We start from the raw sequence: 23,271 nt of genomic DNA, 5'->3' as shown, positions 1-23,271 counted from the left end.
TGTTGAGAGTGAAAACTTTGGCTTTGTTGAGAGAGAAAATTTGAAAGTCAATGCTCTTTGAAACTTAGCCTTGATTACATTTTTTGCTCTATCATGTATATATATATATTTTTTTAATTGGAGGATAATTGCTTTACAATATTGTGTTGGTTTCTGCGATATATCAACATGAATTGGCCATCGGTATATGCATGAGATGGTTAGACAGTATCACTCAATGGACATGAATTTGAGCAAACTCTGGGAGATAGTAAAGGACAGGGGAGCCTGGTGTGCTACAAGTCCATGGGGTTGCAAAGAGGCAGACACGACTTAGTGACTGAACACACACATATATCCGTCCCCTCCTTCTTGAGCCTCTCTCCTGCCTCCTACTCCATCCCACCCTTCTAGGCTGTCGTAGAGAAATATTTCCTCGTGTACAACTTCTTTATTCACCTCTCTGTCAATGGACATCTAGGTTGCTTCCATGTTCTAGCTATTGTAAATAGTACTGCAATGAACATTGGGATACATGTGTCTTTTTCAATTATGGTTTTCTTAGGGAATATGCCCAGTAGTGAGATTGCTGGGCTATATTATAATTTTATTTCTAGTTTTTTAAGGAATCTCCATACTGTTCTCCATAGTGGCTGTATCAATTTGCATTCCTACCCCAAAAGATGACTCCCTTTTCTCCACACCCTTTCCAGCATTTATTGTTTATAGATTCTTAATGATGGCCTTGATTATATTTATTAATACATCTTCATAATTACTTATCTAAGCAAGTTTGTGCCAAGATATAAAATAATGAATCAACTTTAGGGTGATAAAAATTGTTTATACACATCAGAGCTAGACAAAATTGAATCAGCTTACTGGAGATAACTGCCTGTCTGCATGTGAACGGATTCATCCATAAGAACCTTTCAGGAAATTCATTCTGAAAGACTGTCTGAGTAACTGAAAACAGTAAGATCAACCCTACTATCCAAAAAGTTAGTCCAAAGCTAACTTCCTTAAATGTGATTCGCTAAATTCTGCTTCATCTTGGAGATTCTGGCACGATCCACATGTTTTGGGAAACCTCTCTCACATTTGGTTTTCACCTGACAGTATCAGGTTGTTTCTAATGATATCCATGTGTTAAGTTGCTTTAATCATGTTTAACTCTTGCGACCCCATGGCCTGTAGGCCGCCAGCCTTCTCTGTCCGTGGAATTCTCCAGGCAAGAACACTGGAGTGGGTTGCCATTTCCTTCTGGGGATCTTCCTGACCCAGGGATCAAACCTGAGTCTCCTGTGTCTCCTGAATTGCAGGCAGATTCTTTACTGCTGAGCCGCTGGGGAAGCCATATAAGGGCCAGATTACTTAAAGGAGAATTGCAGGATGTATGATAGAGAGCTTACAGAAAGAGAACTCTGTTGGACATGCTTATAAAATGTTACTCAACTCCTACCTTTTGAGTACCTGTTTATGCTGATTTTCACTCCTGGTACCTTGCTTCCTTGTATGTTTAGTTATTTTTGTTGTGTACCACTTACCTAGGCTAGGACTATTACGAGTTGAGGGGCTTCCCAGGTAGCACCAGTGATAACGAATCCAGCTGCCAATGCAGAAGACTTGAGTTTGGTCCCTGGGTTGGGAAGATCCCTTGGGGAAGGGCATGGCTACCCACTCCAATATTTTTGCCTAGAGAATCCTATGGACAGAGAAGCGTGGTGGTCCATAGGGTCACAAAGAATCACACAACATGAATTGAGAGAGCCTCCTAAAGCACAGAATCTGAGGCAGCACTCACTCGTAGGGTGGTATAAGTACTGACTTGTACAACCCTGAAAGTGGATGCTTCCTTAAAATTTGCGCTTTAAATACCTCACTCACCTCATCTTGACCCTTACTAATGATTCTTTAAAAAAAAAAATTGTGTGTATATTTTTTTATTGTCTAAGATGAAGGTGACTTTCTCTAGAGCAGTGGTCAGCAAACTATGGCCTAAGGGCCATATCAAAGGCCTATTTTTTATATGGCCCCCTTGCTAAAAATGATTTGGCATTTTTAAAGAGGAAGAAAAATAAACGAAGAGGAGTAGGCACAGGTAGAGGAGGCAGGGAGAAGGGAGGGAGTGGTGTGGGAGTAGAGGTTCTACAGAGACTGAGTGTGGCCTGCAAAGCCTAAAAATTTTCACTATCTGGCACTTTACAGATAAAGTGTGCAGACCCCTGCCTGGGCCTAGCTTAAAATTAAAACCAAATTCCTTGAACAACCTAGACATAGCTAATAGATCAGGAGGAAGAGAGTCTAAGTTCTTAAGGAACTAATACAACCACAGGATTAAATGAAGTTTTTTGCTTAGGCAAGCTTTAGGTTTATAAAACCAAACTTTCTAGAATTTACATTTTGCACATTATGAAAAATTAACAAGAAATAGAACTGATCATCAAATACATCAGTCGCTCATATGGCCATTCAGTAGACATTTACTGAATGCCTACTAGGACTGGAACTGACATTTGACATTTCTTTTAGGTGCTTTTAAAAGCTGGTTTTCTGGGCAAGCTGGAAGCCATGAGAGACGAGAGATTATCAAAAATCTTCACATTGTTCCAAGCCAGAGTACGGGGAAAACTGATGCAAATGAAATTCCAAAGGATCCTGGAAGAGAGGTATGATATCCAACCCTGCACCCCCACTGCTAGAGCAACAGTGTGCCTCAGTCTAGGCAACTTCTCCCTGCTTTATAATGAGTCAGGGTAAAGAGCTCTGCCGCCTTTGCTTAGTCTGGGACTTAATGTGAAATTTTTAAAATTATGGAACACCAAACAGAGCACAAACAGCTTTTATTTCCCTAACTAAGAATAAGCATAATTCAGATATTTCTTGCATTGCTTCCAGTCTTCCCTTTGGAGGGATTCTTTATAGTTGGCAAAGTGTGGCTCTCTCAGAGTGGTGTGACTCATAATTCAAAACAGAAGCAGACCTAGAAGGGCTGGCAGGCATCTCACAGCCAACTCTGTGGGGAAATCTGCTGTAAAGTAGGTAGGTTTTCTGACCACTTTACAGCATCCCCTGGGTCAGAAACTGACTCTTGGTGACATGTAACCATAACTCTCTTACTTCAATTCGAGCAGGTTCATTAGGGACATTTATCACCACCTCTGGACACTGAGTGTATGTTTTGTTAATCCTTTAATATAATTATGGAAAAGCAAGCTCTAAACAAAGGGATTTCGAGCAAGGGGTTCTGTGGTTGTCATATTCACTTTTTACCTTAGATAGATCCGCAGGTCTTGGTATGATTTGCATACTTGAAAGTTGTTAATTCCTTCTGTTTCCCCAAAGAAGAGAGAAACCGTTACATTATCACAGATATCAGAGAGACATCTCCTAAGAGTTTTCCATGACTCCCATGTAGTATCCAACATGGTATGGAAGTTTATGAGAGTTCAGGGATCAGGAGATATGACTTCTGTGACAGGTTTTGTAAACGTGTATGAGACTCTTAATTTTCTCAGTTCACCTCCTTCATCTCTAAAATGAGGTATTTACTATCCATCCTGTCTAATTGACTTTAGACATTTAAAGAATGACTTTAAAAGAATTATTATGAAATATTTCAAACACATACAATAGAGAAAATACTATAATGTGTACTCATGGAGCTGTCATCAATGTATATCAATTCCGAACATTTTCTCTGCAATTCCTCACAACTTAAAAATAAATAATTAAATTAATAGACAAAGTAGAAGCCTTTCACGTGTTTCTTCCTTGATCCAGGTCCTATTCCTAGCTCCCCAGATCCTGAATTTGTGTTTGTCACTGTTTCATTCATGTTTCACATATAAAACAGAAAAACATATAACATTTTTCTGTAGTTACAATATATTCTGAAAAATAAATAAACAGACACAGTTGAAGTCCCTTGTGTATTTCTCCCTTGATCCAAGTTCTACAGAGATATGCAGATATCCTTAAAAGGTTACATGATTCTGCAAGTTTTTAGTCTCCATGGAAACACTGTGTGTGTGTTATCTTAAAATTTGTTCTTTACACTCAGTACTAGTTTTGAAATTAGTTGATATTGATAAATCTATGATAGATTATTGATCTTAACTGTTGGACAGTATTCTGTTGCATGAATATACTACAATTTGTTTATTCACTTGCCAGCTCAAGTAAACTTATTTGTTATGTTTTATATTACAAACAATTCTGCAGTGATATTTTTGTAAATGTCTCCCCTGGCACATATGCAAGAGTTTTTTGAGGGTGGTGGTGATGGTGGTAGTGGTGGTGGTTTAGTTGCTAAGTTGTGTCCGACTCTTGTGACCCCATGGATAGTAACTCACCAGGCTCCTCTGTCCATGAGGTTCTCCAGGTAAGAATACTGGAGTGGGTTGCCATTTCCTTCTACAGGGGATCTTCCCAACCCAGGAATCAAACCTGGATCCCCTGCATTGCAGGCAGATTCTTTCCCTTATAAGGGAAGCCCTTCTTGAGGGTAGTGTGACTCAAAATGCTGGTGCAATGGCTGATAGTATGTAGGTAGCAGTTGGCCAAGGCTCACACTTTGAGTGGCATTTCTCTAGGTATGAATTATAATATTAGGTTTTAGGCTATACACAGTTCCAGCTTTATGAGATGTTGCCAAAATGCTTTTCATTTTACTCTTTACCAGAAGTTTATGGAAGTCCCATGACTCTATATCCTCACCAACTTGTGGCATTTCAATTTCAAAGACTTTTGCCAGACTGAGTCATATTTCTGACTTTGGGGGAAGATATAATTTTCCTCAATATCATGTTTTCCATATTTTTTTTTATAGATATGAAATGTTATATAGAAGACATTTGTGCCATCTTATGTTGTTAATCATGTTTACCAAGAAATGATTAAATTCTTTTTTGCATCTATGAAATAATTACGTGGTTGGACTTCCCAGGAGGCACTAGTGGTAAAGAACCAGCTTGCCAGTGCAGGAGACACCAGAGACATGGGTTTGATCCCTGAGTCAGGAAGATCCCATGGAGGGTGGAATGGCAATCCCCTCTAGTTTTTATCCCTGGAGAATCTCAAGGAGAGAGGAGCCTGGTGTACTGCAGTCCACGGGGTCGCAAAGAGTCAGACACGACTGAGCAACTAACACTTTCACTTTCACTCTTTCTCCATTAACTCATAAATGTGTTAAATTAATAGATTAAAAAGTGTTAAACCCACTTTGTTTATGAAATATGATCTTTTTCATACATTGTAGGATTGGTTATAACATTATAGTATTTCTGCATCAATGTTCATGAATAAGTTTGGCCTGTAATTGTTTCCCCTGCTTTTATCTGACTTTTAATCAAAGTTACCTTAATCTCATAAAAGAATTAGGCAGTGTTTCCTCTTTTCAAAACATGAAATGATTTATTTTGATTATTTATTTTTGAGTTTTTGGTAAAATTTTCCTATAAAACCATCCAGATCTGGTATTTCTTTCATGATAGATTTTACAGATTTGATTTAATTTATTTAATACTTATGTCTATTGAGATTTTGTTTTAGATCAGTTTAGATCAATTTCTTTAGAAAAAGAAATTTTACACTTTTAAAAAATCTTCCAATTTGCTAGATTATAATTTTTAATCTCTGTCATATCTACAATTATGTTTCTAGAACATAATCATAGATTATTATACTCTTAGGATTCTTAGGTATTACCATTCCTAATACTATTTGTGCTTTTTATTTTTCTTGATTATTCATGTCTGATGTTTATTTAATTAGATTATTTAAATTTAAGTGAAAGTCTCTAGTCATGTCAAACTCTTTGCAACCCCATGGATTATACAGTCCATGGAATTCTCCAGGCTAGAATACTGGAGTGGGTAGCCTTTTCCTTCTCCAGAGGATCTTCCCAACCCAGGGAATGAACCAAGGTCTCCCAGATTGCAGGCAGACTTTTTACCAGCTAAGCCACAAGGGAAGAAAATAAAAATTTTCGTTTAGTTAAAAATTTAAATACTTTAAAGCATTTAAATTGTTTATCTAAAGAATTAAAATTTTTTGTTTGTTTGTTTTCTAGTTCATTAGTTTCTGATCTCAGCTTTATTCTGTCCTTCCTTCCGCTTGCTTGGGTTTATTTTAATTCACAATTTTTTTTTCAGCGTGTTTAATCAGCTGCTTAATTCTTCCATTGAGTATTTTATTTCAGCAACTATACTTTTCAGTGCTAGACATTTTATGTGGTCCTCTTTCAAATCTGTCTGCCTTTTTCTTTTCATAGTGGCTCATTCTTTTCTTGCTTTGTTTTTTTTCAGTTCTGTCTTTTATGTCTTTAAGAACTTTTAGTAATTACTGTATGGTCTCCACTAGATGGTTCCATTTTCTGAAATTCTTGGGGATTTAATTAAATTCTTTATTGTGGGTGTCCACATCAATAACCTCAGATATGCAGATGACACCACCCTTATGGCAGAAAGTGAAGAAGATCTAAAGAGCCTCTTGATGAAGGTGAAAGAGGAGAGTGAAAAAGTTGGCTTAAAGCTCAACATGAAGAAAACTAAGATCATGGCATCTGGTGCCATCACTTCATGGCAAATAGATGGGGAAACAGTGGCTGACTATTTTTCGGGGCTCCAAAATTACTGCAGATGGTGATTGCAGCCATGAAATTAAAAGACACTTACTCCTTGGAAGGAAAGTTATGACCAACCTAGACAGCATATTGAAAAGCAGAGACATTACTTTGTCAACAAAGGTCCATCTAGTTAAGGCTATGATTTTTCCGGTGGTCGTGTATGGATGTGAGACTTGGACTATAAAGAAAGCTGAGCGCCGAAGAATTGATGCTTTTGAACTGTGGTGTTGGAGAAGACTCTTGAGAGGCCCTTGGACTGCAAGGAGACCCAGCCAGTTCTTCCTGGCTGGATATTCATTGGAATATTCATTGGAAGGATTGATGCTGAAGCTGAAACTCCAATACTTTGGCCACCTGATGTAAAGAGCTGACTCATTTGAAAAGACCCTGATGCTGGCAAAGATTGAGGGGAGGAGAAGAAGACGACGACAGAGGATGAGATGGCTGGATGGCATCACCGACTCGATGAACATGGGTTTGGGTGGACTCCGGGAGTTGGTGACGGACAGAGAGGCCTGGTGTGCTGTGGTTCATGGGGTCGCCAAGAGTCGGACACGACTGAGCAACTGTGGTTGAATTTTTTTCTATATGTGTTTTGTAATTTTGAATTGTAAGCTAATCTTCAAGGGGACTTTAAGAAAATCTCTAGTGCTTGATTTTAGAGTATTTTCTTCAATGCACTTTTGCATTTTCCCCCCAGGGACCCAAAGGGTATTTATTACCAGTGTAAAAAGTGATTATGCTAATTTCTTGGGTATTTCTGCACCAATCAGATTTAAACTTCAAACACTTGAGTGGTGCTGGCTCATAGTTTTAAAAAAAAATTCCTAGTGTAAAAAAAAATTTTTTCACCCTGAGCCCAGACCAAATCAGATGTACTTCTCTTTGACTTCTCTGTGCCAGTGGGTGAATTTTTAAATCCTCCTTTTCATTAAGAGTGAAATTCTTTGAAAATCTCAACCTGTCTCTTTATCCACAAGGATATAAAAATACAAACTCTACAATACCAAGCCTGGCTTCCTCCTTCCGTGAGGATGGTCAGGCTGCACAAGCATTCACTTTTTGCTCCTTTTTTTTTTAAGCTCCCTTTATACTTCTTACCCTCTTTAAGGGTCACCTCTCATTATAGAATGTTTGTAGTGGAAGCATTTTCAGGACACCTAGTCTACAACATTGTTAGCCCCAAAAGTCCCTCAAAGAGTTTTTGCTAGAATCAAACGAGAGCTTGGATGTAGAAGTTCTTTGAAGACTAATGAGAGTTTATGACTCCTAAAAAGATGTGCTTATTAAGGATCTTAATGTGAAAAATAACTCTCTTATAGTCTAGGTTAACTTGCTTTTCTTTTTTTCCCCCAAACCCTCGATTTAGGGATGCACTTCTTTTGATCCAGTGGAACATAAGAGCTTTCATGGCTGTGAAGAGCTGGCCTTGGATGAGGCTCTTCTTCGAGATCAAGCCTCTTGTTAGATCTGCTGGAATGGGAAAGGAGGGAGCTGGACTGAAGGAAGAGTGTATGCAGCTGCAAAAAGCCTTGGAGAAGTCAGAATTTCAGAGGGAGGAGCTGAAATCAAAGCAAGTCTCCCTCCTCCAGGAAAAGAATGACCTGCTTCTTCAGCTGCAGGCTGTGAGTGGCCCCACCATTTCTTCTTCAAATCTAGATTCCCTTGTTTTGCAGGCAGTGTTGACTTGAAAAAATAGAGACATGTGCTTTTCTAGTGCTATAGGATTTCATCCAACACAATGGGAACACCCTGTTTTATAGTGAAGTGATTTCACTGGGAAGATGCCTTTGAAAAGGGGATGGATTTTATTAGATAGATTTTTAACTGTGTAAACATATAAATCTATCTTGGGAGCCAGGAAGCTCTTGATCTTAATTTAAATTCTGTAGGTAGCAGGAAACCCATTAGCAAATCAAAAGGTAGGATTTTAGTAGGTCCTGAGAAAAGCTTTACTGAGATCTTCAGGATTATTGCAGTATGCCTCTAACTGGTTTTCCTGATTTTGATCTCCCTATTTGCCCTTCCCCAGTCCAAATCAGCATTATAATCAGTTGAGTTCTTAAAACGGCAGTGTTCAACCTTGACTTTGCCTCAAACTCATTTGTGAAACACTAGCAGATGGCAAACCACTCCAGTGTTCTTGCCTGGAGAATCCCAGGGATGGGGGAGCCTGGTGGGCTGCCATCTATGGGGGAGTCGGACACGACTGAAGCGACCTAGCAGCAGCAGCAGCAATTAAAAGAAAGATTCCTAGACTTGAATCTCAGATATTTGGGTTAAACAGGCCCTGTGTGGGTCTAAATCATCTGTATGGGGGATTCTGATATCCAGTCAGGATTAAGAACCTCTGCCTTGAACAAATATCGTGTTGTTTCCCTGATGAACAAACTTCAGATCAAAGAATATCTGAACTCGGCCTTGGCATCTGAGCCTCCTTCTCCAATCTGATGCTGAAGTGCCATTCAGTTCAGTCACTCAGTCATCTCCAACTCTTTGCAACCCCATAAACTGCAGCACACCAGGCTTCCCTGTCCATCACCAACTCCTGGAGCCTACTCAAACTCATGTTCATTGAGTCGGTGATGCCATCCAACCATCTCACCCTCTGTCATCCCCTTCTCCTCCTACCTTCACTTTTTCCCAGCATCAAGGTCTTTTCAAATGAGTCAGCTCTTCGCATCAGGTGGCCAAAGTATTGGAGTTTCAGCTTCAGCATTAGTCCTTCCAATGAATATTCAGGACTAATTGCTTTAGGATTGACTGGTTGGATCTCCTTGCAGTCCAAGGGCCTCTCAAGAGTCTTCTCCAACACCACAGTTCAAAAACATCAATTGTTCAGCACTCAGCTTTTCTTTATAGTCCAGCTCTCACATTCATACATGACTACTGGAAAAACCACAGCTTTGATGAGATGCAACTTTGTTGGTAAAGTGATGTCTGTGCTTTTTAATATGCTGTCTAGGTTTGTCATAGCTTTTCTTCCAAGGAGAAGCATCTTTTAATTTCACGGCTGCAATAACCATCTGCAGTGATTTTGGAGCTCCCTAAAATAAAGTCTGTCACTGTTTCCACTCTTTCCCATCTATTTCCCATGAAGTGATGGGACCGGATGCCATGATCTTCGTTTTCTTCATGTTGAGCTTTAAGCCAACTTCTTCACTCTCCTCTTTCACCTTCATCAAGAGGCTCTTTAGATCTTCTTCACTTTCTGCCATAAGGGTGGTGTCATCTGCATATCTGAGGTTATTGATATTTCTCCTGGCAGTCTTGATTCCAGCTGGTGCTTCATCTAGCCAGGCATTTCACATGATATACTCTGCATGTAAGTTAAATAAGCACAATGACAATATACAGCCTTGACATACTCCTTTTCTGATTTGGAACTAGTCTGTTATTCCATGTCGAGTTCTAACTGTTGCTTCCTGACCTGCATACAGATTTCTCAGGAGGCAGGTCAGGTGGTCTGGTATTCCCATCTCTTTCAGAATTTTCCACAGTTTGTTGTGATCCACACAGTCAAAGGCTTTGGTGTAGTCAATAATGCAAAAATACATGTTTTCCTGGAACTCTTTTGCTTTTTCGATGATCCAGTGGATGTTGGCAATTTGACCTCTGGTTCCTCTACCTTTTCTAAATCCAGCTTGAACATCTGGAAGTTCACAGTACACATACTATTGAAGCCTGGCTTAGAGAATTTTGAGCATTACTTTACTAGCGTGTGAGATGAGTACAATTGTGTGGTAGTTTGAACATTCTTTGGCATTACCTTTCCTTGGGATTGGAATGAAAACTGACCTTTTCCAGTCCTGTGGTCACTGCTGAGTTTTCCAAATTTGGGGGCATATTGAGTGCAGCACTTTCACAGCATCATTTTTCAGGATTTGAAATAGCTCAACTGGAATGCCATCACCTCCACTAGCTTTGTTCGTAGTGATGCTTTCTAAGGCCCACTTGACTTCACATTCCAGGATGTCTGGCTCTAGGTGAGTAATCACACCATTATGGTTATCTGGGTAGTGAAGATCTTTTTTGTATAGTTCTTCTGTGTGTTCTTGCCACCTCTTCTTAATATCTTCTGCTTCTGTTAGGTCCATACCATTTCTGTCCTTTACTGAGCCCATCTTTGCATGAAATATTCTGTTGGTATCTCTCATTTTCTTGAAAAGATCTCTATCTTTCCCTTTCTATTGTTTTCCTCTATTTCTTTGCATTGATCCCTGAGGAAGGCTTTCTTATCTCTGCCTTGATATTCTCTGGAACTCTGCGTTCAGATGGGTATATCTTTCCTTTTCTCCTTTGCCTTGCCCTTCTCTTTTCACAGCTATTTGTAAGGCCTCATCAGACAATCATTTTGCCTTTTTGCATTTGTTTTTCTTGGGGATGGTCTTGATTACTGCCTCCTGTACAGTGTCACAAACCTCCATCCATAGTTCTTCAGGCACTGTGTCTATCGAATATAAGCTTTTCAATCTATTGGTCACTTCCACTGTATAGTCGTAAGACGTTTGATTTGGGTCATACCCAGATGGTCTAATGGTTTTCCCTACTGTCTTCTATTTAAGCCTGAATTTAAGTCTGAGACAGATCTGTGTTGGGTGTCTCCTGAGGAGATCTGGGTCAGCAGTGGCCCGCTGCAGGGGCAGGGGCTCTGGGTGCAGTAGACCTGGGTATGGCACAAGCCCTCTTGGAGGAGGTCACCATTAACCCACATTAGAGCCTCCAGAACTTATACACGACTGGGGAAACAGACTCTTGGAGGGCACAAGCAGAACCTTGTGTGCACCAGGACCCAGGAGAAAGGGGCAGTGACCCCACAAGAGACTGACTGAGTCTGACCCATGAGTGTCCAGGAGTCTCTGGCAGAGGCATGGGTCAGCGGTAGCCTGCTGCAGGGTTGGGGACATTGAGTGTAGCAGTGCATGCATGGGACCTTTCGAAAGAGGTGGACATTAGCTTCATTACCTCCACCATAGTTTGGCCTCAGGTCAAATAACAGGGAGGGAACACAGCCCTGCCCTTTAACAGAAAATTGGATTAAAGATTTACTGAGCATGGCTCAATAAAGTAAAATAATGCTCAAAATTCTCCAAGTCAGGCTTCAACAGTACATGAATCCTGAAATTCCAGATGTTCAAGCTGTATTTAGAAAAGGTAGAGGAACCAGAGATAAAATTGCCAACATCCACTGGATCATCAAAAAAGCAAGAGAGTTCCAGAAAAACACCTACTTCTGCTTTATTGACTATGCCAAAGCCTTTGACTGTGTGGATCACAACAAACTGTGGAAAATTCTTCAAGAGATGGGAATACTAGACCATCTGACCTGCCTTCTGAGAAATCTGTATGCAGGTCAGGAAGCAACAGTTAGAACTGGACATGGAACAACACACTGGTTACAAATAAGGAAAGGAGTATACCAAGGCTATATATCGTCACCCTGTTTGACTTATATGCAGAGTGCATCATGAGAAATGCTGGGCTGGAGGAAGCACCAGCTGGAATCAAGATTGCTGGGAGAAATATCAATAACCTCAGATATGCAGATGATACCACCTTATGGCAGAAAGCAGAACTCAAGAGCCTCTTGATGAAAGTGAAAGAGGAGAGTGAAAAAGTTGGCTTAAAGCTCAACATTCAGAAAACTAAGATCATGGTATCTGGTCTTATCACTTCATGGCAAATAGATGGGGAAAGAGTGGAAACAGTGACAGACTTTATTTTGAGGGGCTCCAGGTGGCTCAGAGGTTAAAGCATCTGCTTGCAATGCAGGAGACCTGGGTTCAATCCCTGGGTCGGGAAGATCCCCTGGAGAAGGAAATGGCAACCCACTCCAGTATTCTTGCCTGGAGAATCCCATGGACAGTGGAACCTGGTGGGCTACAGTCCACGGGGTCGCAAAGAGTCAGACACGACTGAGCGACCTCACTTTCAAGATCACTGCAGATGGTGGCTGCAGCCATGAAATTAAAAGACCCTTTCTCCTTGGAAGAAAAGTTATGACCCACCAAGACAGCATATTAAAAAGCAGAAACATTACTTTGCAAACAAAAGTCTGTCTAGTCAAAGTTATGGTTTTTCCAGTGGTCATGTATGTATGTGAGAGTTGGAGTATTAAGAAAGCTGAGTGCCGAAGAATTGATGCTTTTGAACTGTGGTGCTGGAGAAGACTCTTGAGAGGCCTTTGAACTGCAAGGAGATCCAACCAGTCCATTCTAAAGGAGATCAGTCCTGAGTATTCATTGGAAGGACTGATGCTGAAGCTGAAACTCCAATATTTTGGCCACATGATGTGAAGAACTGACTCATCTGAAAAGACCCTGATGCTGGCAAAGATTGAAGGCAGGAGGAGAAGGGGACAACAGAGGGTGAGATGGTTAAATGACATCACTGACTCAATGGACATGAGTTTGAGTAAACACCAGGAGTTGGTGATAGACAGGGAGGCCTGGTATGCTGCAATCCATGGGGTCACAAAGAATTGGAGATGACTGAGTGACTGAACGGAACTGAACTGAGCATGGCTCCGCCCATCAGAATAAAGCCGTTTCACCCTCAGTCAGTCTCTCCCACCAGGAAGCTTCCACATGTTTCTTATCCTTCTCCATCAGAGGCAGACAGACGAAAGCCACAATCACAGAAAACTATCCAATCTGATCCCATGGACCAGCCTTGGCTAACTCAGTGGAATTATGAGTGGCCGTGTAGGGCCACCCAATATGGACAGGTCATGGTGGAGAGTTCTGACAAAATGTGGTCTGCTGGAGAAGGGAATGGCAAACCTCTTCAGTATTCTTCCCTTGAGAACCCCATAAACAGTATGAAAAGGCAAAAAGAGGACACTGAAAGATGAACTCCCCAGGTTGGTAGGTGCCTAATATGCTACTGGAGATCAATGAAGAACTAACTCCACAAAGAATGAAGAGACAACGCCAAAGCAAAAACAGCATCCAGTTGTGGATGTGACTGGTGATGGAAGTAAAGTCTGATGGTGTAAAGAGCAATATTGCATAGGAATCTGGAATGTTAGGTCCATGAATCAAGGCAAATTGCAAGTAGTCAAATAGGTGATGGCAAGAGTGAACATCGACATTTTAGGAATCAGCGAACTAAAATGGACTGGAATGGGTGAATTTAACTCAGATGACCATTATATCTACTACTGCGGACAGGAATCCCTAGAAGAAATGGAGTAGCCACCATGGTCAACAGAAGAGTCTGAAATGCAATACTTGGATGCAGTCTCATAAATGACAGAATGATCTCTGTTTGTTTCCAAGGCAAACCATTCAGTATCACAGTAATCCAAGTTTATGCCTCGACCAGTAATGCTAATGAAGTTTAAGATGAATGGTTCTATGAAGACCTACAAGACCTTCAAGAACTAACACCCCAAAAAGATGTCCTCTTCATTATAGGTGACCGGAATGGAAAAGTAGGAAGTCAAGAAATACCTAGAGTAACAGGCAAATTTGGCATTGGAGTACAGAATGAGGCATGGCAAAGGCTAACAGAGTTTTGCCAAGAGAACGCACTGGTCTTAGCAAACACCCTCTGCCCACAACACAAGAGAAGACTCTACACATGGACATCACCAGATGGTCAGTACTGAAGTCAGATTGATTATATTCTTTGTAGCCAAAGATGGAGAAGCTCTATACTGTCAGCAAAAATAAGACCAGGAGCTGACTGTGGCTCAGATCATGAACTCCTTGTTGACAAATTCAGATTTAAATTGAAGTGCCATTACTGATTCCTTTTTATTAATATTCCCCTTCTCTAGCTACCCAGACCACTGTTATGCCCAAACATTCCAAAGGCAGGTATGAAATTATATCCATCTTTATTGTATTCTCCACCCCACTTAGAACAGTACTAAGTTAAAAAAAAATACTGGGTTTAAATACAGCTATATAAATAGAAGTTTTTCTTGCTGTTTGGACTTATTGAAAACAGAAAATTTAGTAATTTTAGACTAAAAATCATTCTTTTCTTTTGGGGCTGTGCTACCCATTGATGTTTCAATAGGCCATGTTTTATATGAGAATTTACACTCAGACTCACACTTCCGATGCATATTTATCATAACAGTGGTTCTAGAACTTCTGTGTTTATCAGCCTCACCTAGGATTCTTGTTAGAACTACAAATTCCTGGGCCCCACTCAAACCTACATTAAGATCCATACTGTGAGAATCACAGCTTGTAATGTCATATTTTGTCTGGCTTATGAGAAAGGCAGGTTTGAATAAGAGAAATACAGTTTTGAGTAAGAGTAAGGTAAGTTTGAATAGGAGAAAGGCAGGTTTGAATAAGAGAAAGGCAGGTTTGAATAAGACCCAGCCTCCTAGTTTTCATCATTCTTTCTCTCAACAAAGAGAGTGGCCAGTGCTACTTGGGCTGACGTAGGGATAGAAAAGGACTCGACTTTTGAAGGGAGTGGAGGGTAAAAGTCTGGGATATATGATCAAAGTGCATAGGAAATACATGAAGCCAATTCCAGGGCAAATCCAGGAAGGCTGAGATGGGTTCAAATTGTAATTAATTTAAAAAGCTGAATTGGCTATGAAATATTTTATTATTGTTAATTTTTAAGAAACACAGCTCAATACAGTACAAATCAAGGAAATAAAGATTCTTTTAAAATCATTCACTAACTCAAAACTGAGTGAACCCATTTCAATTAGCACTGCAAGTACGTGAGAAAATTACTACAGGGGAAAGGATGTCCCTGCTGTTAAACTGTTACACCACTGCTTGGCTGGCTTCAGACACGCTGTCATGTTTAATGAGGGATCGATGATGGTCGATTGGATTGTCCTCTTCATTTGGTGATGGTGACAGGTCCTATACACACGCTGAATGGAAGAGAGCAAACAGCTGTTCTACTTGTCAGCTGGGGTGAACTGAGATCAAATGTCCCCCTTGTTGCTCAAGCATTGGAACTTCTCTGATTTGCATGAATCCTTTTGCTTCCATATTTTTGTTTTTACTTAGCCCTTCTCTTGGTCTTCAGTGATGTTGGAGATTCACTATACTATATGTCTCCCATCTGTGCCTCCTTGAGCGCCACCTGTTGGACAGATAGGATGAGAGATAGCCAGAAAACAGTAGCCTGGATTTTTGTGTTTTTTCTGCTCTTGGTCTAAGTAGATGCAACAGTTTATGCCAAGTAACTAGAGTTAGGTTGGAGAAGGAAATGGCAACCCACTCCAGTGTTCTTGCCTGGAGAATCCCAGGGATGGGGGAGCCTGGTAGGCTGCCGTCTATGGGGTCACACAGAATCGGACACGACTGAAGTGACTTAGCAGCAACTAGTTAGGTGATAGGTTATCAAAACTGTAGAGGATGGATGAGGTCTAGAGATGGAAGATAGAGATATGAGTGAAGTTATATCTCAATAAGACCTACAGTAATTAAGAACTTGCTCACAGAGAAGAGATTTCATTTAGCCTCTAAATGGAGACAAATGAGAGGAGTTCAAAGTTACAAAAGGTGCTTTTGTAGCAAAAGGACTCAGCCCCTTCGTTTTTGACTTAGTCCATAATACTGAAACAGTGGGGCACTCAGCAAGGGTTGGAGGCAGTATGTTTGAAAAGATGAAAGGAAGGAGGATTTTGCACTCTCTGTGTATAACTTGTGGAATTTACTGCTGGCAGAACCATTGAGAAAAAGATTTTAGTTGGAAATAATAGTGAAATCTAGTTAGTGATGTGCAAGGAACGTCATGAATTCTAAATTCAACCTATGAATAATATACAGCCCAGCTCTATTTATTAGAAGATGTTTATATACTAAACAAGTGCATCCGGACCCTTATAATAATATGATAAATATTCTATTGTCTGAGGGGACAGAGCTTTCCTCAAAAAGACTGTATTCTGAGCAGGTACCACCCTCAAACTATATGCCCACAGGGATGCTTCCAGTAGCTGTGATTTAATCAGCACACTGCTGATTTTTGGAGGCATGTTAGCTCCTTTAGGCCACTAGGATTCTATTAAGTGCTTTAGAAGAGGTAATCTAATCTAGTGAATGGCCTGAAAGATTGAAAGCACCTCCAAACACAAGCAACTCCGCCACTTGTCAACAATAGGATTGGGGAACTGGGAATATTATTTCAACTGCTTAGGAAAGATAGGTGAAAGTGCTGGACAGAGGGCAGGCAATTATCTCTTTGCTATGTGTTAAGCAGCATTTCTCCTGGCTGATAAATTACTTCCAGCTGTTGGCAACAATTTTCTCCTCATCATGGCAGGAGCGAGAGACCCTGGCAAATGTTGAAGAACAGTGCGAGCTGCTGATTAAATCCAAGATCCAGCTGGAGGCCAGCGTCAAGGCGCTGTCTGCGCGGGTGGAGGAAGAAGAGGAGATAAATTCCAAGCTGACTGCCAGGGGGCAGAAACTTGAAGATGAATGTTCTGAGTTGAAGAAAGAAATCGATGACCTGGAAACGCTATTGGCGAAGTCACAGAAGGAGAAGCACGCTACAGAGCTCAAGGTACTTTTCCTATGATGTCAGGAAGGTCTAGCTGCCTCAATTCCAGACTCCCGACTGGGCTCTGGAACCAGGCTTGCTTTGTTTAAATTAATGAACATAGTGGTCTGCAATTTATGGCCCTTGAAGTCAGAACTGGCATCGAATGAGGACCTAATTCAAATTTCCAGCTTGAATTTATGGAACCCTGCTTAATCTCCCAAATGAAACATTTTCATTTGTTCTGATCTTATTGCATCTGAAATCTGATAGAAAGAGTAAAACGGTTTCACTGGGCCTCTAAGAATTATTTTTTGGAAGGAGAGGGAGCAGGATGCAGCTTACTGAAAGGTGGTTTGGTATGTATCTTAGTCCCCACCTCAGTTGTTAACTTGGAGTTTGACCTTCAGATGTCATTTTAATTCCAGCTAAAACTTTTTTCGTTTTCTTTGAGGTTTTTAACTTGTGTATCTGTATATAGACTGAAGTTAGCTAAGGAATCTGTATCAAACATTTGATTGAAAAAAGCATCCAGAATAATAGCGTAATTTTGGCAGATGATTAAATAGCAACTCTTGTACATGGGTCCCTTTCATAAAAAGCCAATGGGCCTGATATAAATGGCTTCCATTTTTGCCTATTTTATCTGCTGGACCTCTTCTCTAACTGCCACTTTCTTAGGATCCTGAGGCATAACAAGATTAATGTGTGCCCTGAATACTTAAAAGAAAGCAAAATTAGTAGTGTTCTTGTTATAGAATGGCATGACACTGAAAACTGGCCGTCCATGGACCTACGCTGATATTTGATTAACCAGAACACCCCATTCCCTGGCTGTGAGAGATAACAGATCATTCGTGTCTGTGTGTAAAAGAAAATGCGAATTTAGAGTTTTAAAACGTCCAACAGAAATTTGGCTACATGTGATTCCTTATGACAGTGGATATGTCATGAGATTTTTGGTCCTAGAAAAGAGAGAAGATGGCCCTTCGCATTTATGCCCCTGCTTCCAGGAGCGGTTCTCATGGAGCTGTTGTTTTCTCCCGGCAGGTCAAGAACCTGACTGAGGAGGTGGAGTCTCTCAATGAGGATGTGAGCAAACTGCATCGAGCAGCCAGGGCTGCACAGGAGACCCACCAGCAGACCCTGGAGGACTTGCACAATGAGGAGGAGAAACTCCACACCCTGAGCAAGGCCAAGTTGACACTGGAGCAGCGAGTGAATGAGGTCAGGAGTGATATGTCTGCCTAGTTAGCTGCCTGTCTACATCTATAGAAACTTTCACTTTTTACTTAGTTAATTTATCTTGACATTTTCATGAAAACTTAGTAGCATGGTTCATTTCCCTCATTTAGAAACAGAGGTGAACCGCTACAGTGGAAGAGAGGCCCTGGTATGTGTTCTGTCTGTTGTTAAATGAAACTTTCATAACAACCCTGGGCAGTGGGAGAATACTGAGATGAATCGTGAGGCAGGAGCACTCTACATGACTGACTTCCCCACAGAACCTGGTGTTTCGCCCCGCAAATGTGCTGGTGCTCTATCTGACGCTAGCACTGAAGGATTGCTTAAAGGCCCCATGTCTCCAGCAGTGCACTGAGGTTTGTTATAGAAGAAAGATATGTAAGTCGCAAGCTGTGTTCTACCACGTATTTATCGGAATATACTTGTGAGATTCTGGAGATGGTGCTTCTGTTCTGCTTCCAAAACCCTGTGAAATAAAGATGTTTCAGACCAGTCTCAGTGGGTAGGTTCATCACTCTTCCTGTCTCCTCCCCAGCTGACAAAGAGTGTATGCATTCACTGTTTTATTAGTCCTCAAAGCTTAGCTTTTATAAAATTGCTGGCAAGTGTGGTTAGCTTTTTTTTTATCTGCTTCTTTTTCCTCGTGCCTCTCTACAGTTTTCCTCTGTTACCTATTAGTTGTCTCACTTCTCTTCCTATTTCCATGGATATATATCTTCAGTTCAGTTCAGTCGCTCAGTCGTGTCCGACTCTGCGATGCCATGAATCACAGCACGCCAGGCCTCCCTGTCCATCACCAACTCCCGGAGTTCACTCAGACTCACGTCCATCGAGTCAGTGATGCCATCCAGCCATCTCATCCTCTGTCGTCCCCTTCTCCTCCTGCCCCCAATCCTTCCCAGCATCAGGGTCTTTTCCAATGAGTCAACTCTTTGCATGAGGTGGCCAAAGTACTGAAACAAAGCCTCAATATGGGAATTTGCTGGTGTGTGTACACAACACACACACACACTCTCACACATGTATTTTCACACACTTGTTCTCTCCTAGAGTTCATTTATTTTTTGGTTTTGCATACACCTTCCAGAAATTCTCCCTTCTCCCCTATTTGAATTTTATATCTTTCGCTGCTTACAGGAAATAGCTTCTATTATGGCAAAGTTAATATATCAGGGAAAAATAGCCATATTGTAACTATTATTTTGCCTCCTGCTAAACTGACCTCAATATCATTGTTGGCAACACTAATTCGGACAGAACTGTAGTATTCTGGCCACCTTGCTGGAGGTACCAGAAGATGACATAATGCTATGGACCAGAGAGGGTACCAGAGTGGTGAAGGAGAGTATGGAAATTATGTTGTGTGAGGTGCATTTGAAATGGTCAGTGATGCTGAGTTGGGAGACTCAGGACAGCTGCCTAATATTCATGAATGGTCACATGGAGACAGATTTGCTTGGTGTTGCTCCAGGGAGCAGAGCCTAGATTTGTGGGACGGATTTACAGGGACTATTTTGGCCTCTTACAAGGAAGCACTCCTGAGTAAATGGACTTATCCACCCATGAAATGAGCTGCCATGTGAAGAAGTGAGCTTCTCATCAGCGGAAAGCTATCAAACAGGGTCTCACTAGGCATTTATTATTTGTTTTTTCTGTATTCTAGAGCACGTATTCCTTAATCTCTAAAGATTTCCTTTGTCGGTGACTTCTAGATTCTTTTGTAATCCCATTGATGTGTGCAACATTTATTTTAAAATATCTATATGACTGGGCATCATTTACAGACTCTGCTTATATTTTTCTTTCTTTTTCCAGAAGGTAAGTGGTTAATGAACACATCTGTAAAGTATAAACTTAACCTAAACATCTCCTTTTGTCAGCTTGAGGGTGCCCTTGAGCAGGAGAGCAAAGCGAGAATGAACTGTGAGAAGGAAAAGTGCAAAGTGGAGGGCGAGTTAAAGCTGAATCAGGAGAGCGTGGAGGACCTGGAGAGCAGGCAACTGCAACTAGCAGAAAAGCTGAGGAGGTGAGCCACCTTTCTGTGGACACAAGATTCTGGGAGACCTTATATTGAAGGAGAGTTCTCTCACGGTGTTTATCCCTGTGACCCTAGGGCCAGATATCTCAAGACCTGCAGGGGAGGATAAAAAGGATAACAAGCCTAGGAAGCTGAGGGATTTTTATTTTTTGCTAGACTTTATGATATTACTCTTCTTTTTATAATTATATAATAACCTGCAAGAAAGTGATTGAGAAGTCTGACTAGCAGATGTGAATGAAAGGTGTAAGGCATAGCAGATGCAAATTATTAGAATTTGAAGTTACAAGTCAAAAAATAAAAGAGGCTCACTTCTTTTACTCATGAGGTCAATGGCCTAAAGTAAAAAAGTAAATCAAAAGTAAATTCTAATGTGAAGTCCCATATACCCTCTGATCATTTTTAAAAAGAAAACAAAACTTATATGCCAGATGTAACTTCATTAGACATTTATACAACTTTTTTGGTCTAGTAATTTATATAACCTTTTTGGTCTAGTAATTTACTTTTAAAGTATTAAACTTTAAAATTGAAAGCATGATCAAAATGAATAGACCTTCAGTTCAGATTCCCAAGGAGCTCAGGGCAAGATGGCCCCCTCAGTTGAACTTCATTATTCATTGAAACAGATTTTCTTACCTTGTCCCTTTTGTCTCCCTCTGTTTAGCTAGACTTTCTTCTAAATCTTCTAGGGATTTTCAAGTTATTTTAAATAAATCAAATAAGAAAGGGAAACAGTGAAATCTAAGAGTAAGATAAGGCTTGTCTGAAGTGGAGAGCATACTGGTGAAGAGAATCAATGAGCAGCTATGAGCTTCTGGTTTTCCCATCTGTGTATACAAGTTTCCATGATGCATGCTTGTGGTCAGACTGGATTAATAGCCTATCAATAAGTTACTAAACTTGATAGGTGTTTGTAGACTTAATAGCTTATTAATAACTTATTGAACTTGGTAGGTGTTTGGAAAAGATGAAATAAGTAACCCTATGAATGTAGTGGAATAGTGAAAGGCAAAATGATGATACAGTTCCTTCGGCATTTAATTTTGAAGATTGTGTTTCAGTTTGAGAAAGTGAAATGATACTCCATGTCCTTGTAGGCCACAGGTCAAAGAGCGCTGGCATTTTAGAAACCTGTGTTTTGAGGAAATTATGAATTTATTATACAACCTTTTCTTTAAATGGACCTGTGTATATATTAAAACTTAATATATGAAAATGTGGCATTTTCAAATGATGATGAGAGGATAGAATACTTAATAAATAGTGCCAAGATTATTAGCTATTCATCTTATGAGATAAAAGTTAAATTTCTTCATCATGCTATTCACACACACACAATCCAATTGCATTAAAGAATTAAGTGCAAAAATAAAGCTATAAAATCATTAGAAGTTGCAGCATTATTCACAATAGCCAAGATGTAGAAACAACCTAAATGCCCATTGATTGAATGAATGAATAAAGAAAATGTGATGTATACATTTAATGGATTATTATTCTGCCACTTTTTAAAGGAATTCCTGCCCTATGTGACAACAGGGATAAACCTGAAGGACTTTATGCTAAATTAAATGTCAGCCACAGAAGGACAAATGCTGCATGATTCCATTTATAGGAGGCATCTAAAAACAGTCAAACTCCTAGAAACAGAGAGTAGAATGGTGGTTGCCAGGGTCTGGGAGGCAAGGGAAATGCAGGGTTGCTGTTCAGTGGTTATAAAGCTTCCATTAGGCAAGATGACGGAGTCCTAGAGATCTGTGTGATGTTCCGCCTATAGTTAATATTGCGCTGCGCACTTAAATATTTGTCGAGAGGGTAGATCTCATGTTAAATGTTCTTCAGTTAAAAAAAAAAAAAAACAATTAAGACAATATGGGTGGTAAGTCTTAGGAAATTGGCAGGCCAGACTTCCTGAATAAGTCACAAACCCCATCCAAAGGCATAAAAGGACTGTATTGATAAACTTGATGTTAATACATCAGCATTTAAAACATTTAGTGGCAAAAGCCAACATAAATGAAATTGGAACAAATTTGAAGCAGATATCAAAAAATAAATATCAAGAATGTTAAAGGAAAATGTGTAATTCAATAATTAGATGAACAACCTAACAGAAAAATGGACAAAGGACACAAGTGAGCTCATTTGTTTTATTGCCCATTTTATTTATTTATTTTTTTAATTGCCCATTTTAAAATCCTCATAGTTGATAACATGCTAGTTACTAGTAAACAAGGACACTTGTTTAAGGACATTCATAGTAAAACAAGGACACACTAGAAGTGTGCTAATATTAAATGTGAATGTAGAGAAATAACCTCACACTGCTATTGGAGGCCAAAGTTAACAGTTTTTAGATACATACCTATAACTGACGCAGCAATTCCCTGCTCAGTATCCACTCTAGAAACACTCACATGTACACAAGGATGCCCCAGATGAACCGCATTATTTGTAAAAGTAAAATTTAGGGGGGAAACTCAGTGCTTATTAATAGGGAAGTGGATAAGAAAACCGCATAATATTTAAGTCATAGACTAGTATTTCACAGTTAACGTCCAAGTGAAGTAATCTACGTGTGTGCTTCTGTGGTGGCTCAGTGGTAAAGAATCTAACTGTCAAGCAGGAGACATGGGCTCGATCCCTGGATCAGGAAGATCTCCTGGAGAAGGAAATGGCAACCTACCCCAGTTTTCTTGCCTAGGAAAGCCCACGTAGAGAAATAATCTCAGGAGGAGGAGCCTGGCTAGCTGTAGTCTTTGGGGTTACAAAAGAGTCAGACACGACTTAGTGACGAAACAATAACAAATCTATGTGTAGGCCCAAGTGGAAAAATCTCCGTGTGTTATTGGGTTAAAAATGTTGCACAGGGACTTCCCGGGTGGTTTAGTGGTTAAGAATC

At 40.3% G+C, this 23,271-nt stretch overlaps 1 protein-coding gene across 4 annotated transcripts in view; it reads left to right on the top strand.

The window, feature by feature from the left end:
- Window positions 1-23,271, top strand: part of MYH15 (myosin heavy chain 15) — a 152,066-nt gene that overhangs the window by 66,917 nt on the left and 61,878 nt on the right. For all 4 annotated transcript variants that reach the window (XM_060404248.1, XM_060404253.1, XM_060404256.1 and 1 more), the window contains 5 exons: window positions 2,512-2,648; window positions 7,977-8,232; window positions 16,865-17,107; window positions 18,134-18,310; window positions 20,209-20,354. In XM_060404248.1, the coding sequence (XP_060260231.1) occupies window positions 2,512-2,648; window positions 7,977-8,232; window positions 16,865-17,107; window positions 18,134-18,310; window positions 20,209-20,354 (959 nt within the window). The remainder of the gene's footprint in view (window positions 1-2,511; window positions 2,649-7,976; window positions 8,233-16,864; window positions 17,108-18,133; window positions 18,311-20,208; window positions 20,355-23,271) is intronic.

Source organism: Ovis aries, chromosome 1 (assembly GCF_016772045.2).
Source record: "Ovis aries strain OAR_USU_Benz2616 breed Rambouillet chromosome 1, ARS-UI_Ramb_v3.0, whole genome shotgun sequence".
In the NCBI taxonomy this organism is placed as follows: Eukaryota; Metazoa; Chordata; class Mammalia; order Artiodactyla; family Bovidae; genus Ovis; species Ovis aries.
The sequence above is the reverse complement of the archived record's forward strand: the minus strand, read 5'-3'. Positions and strand labels throughout refer to the sequence as shown.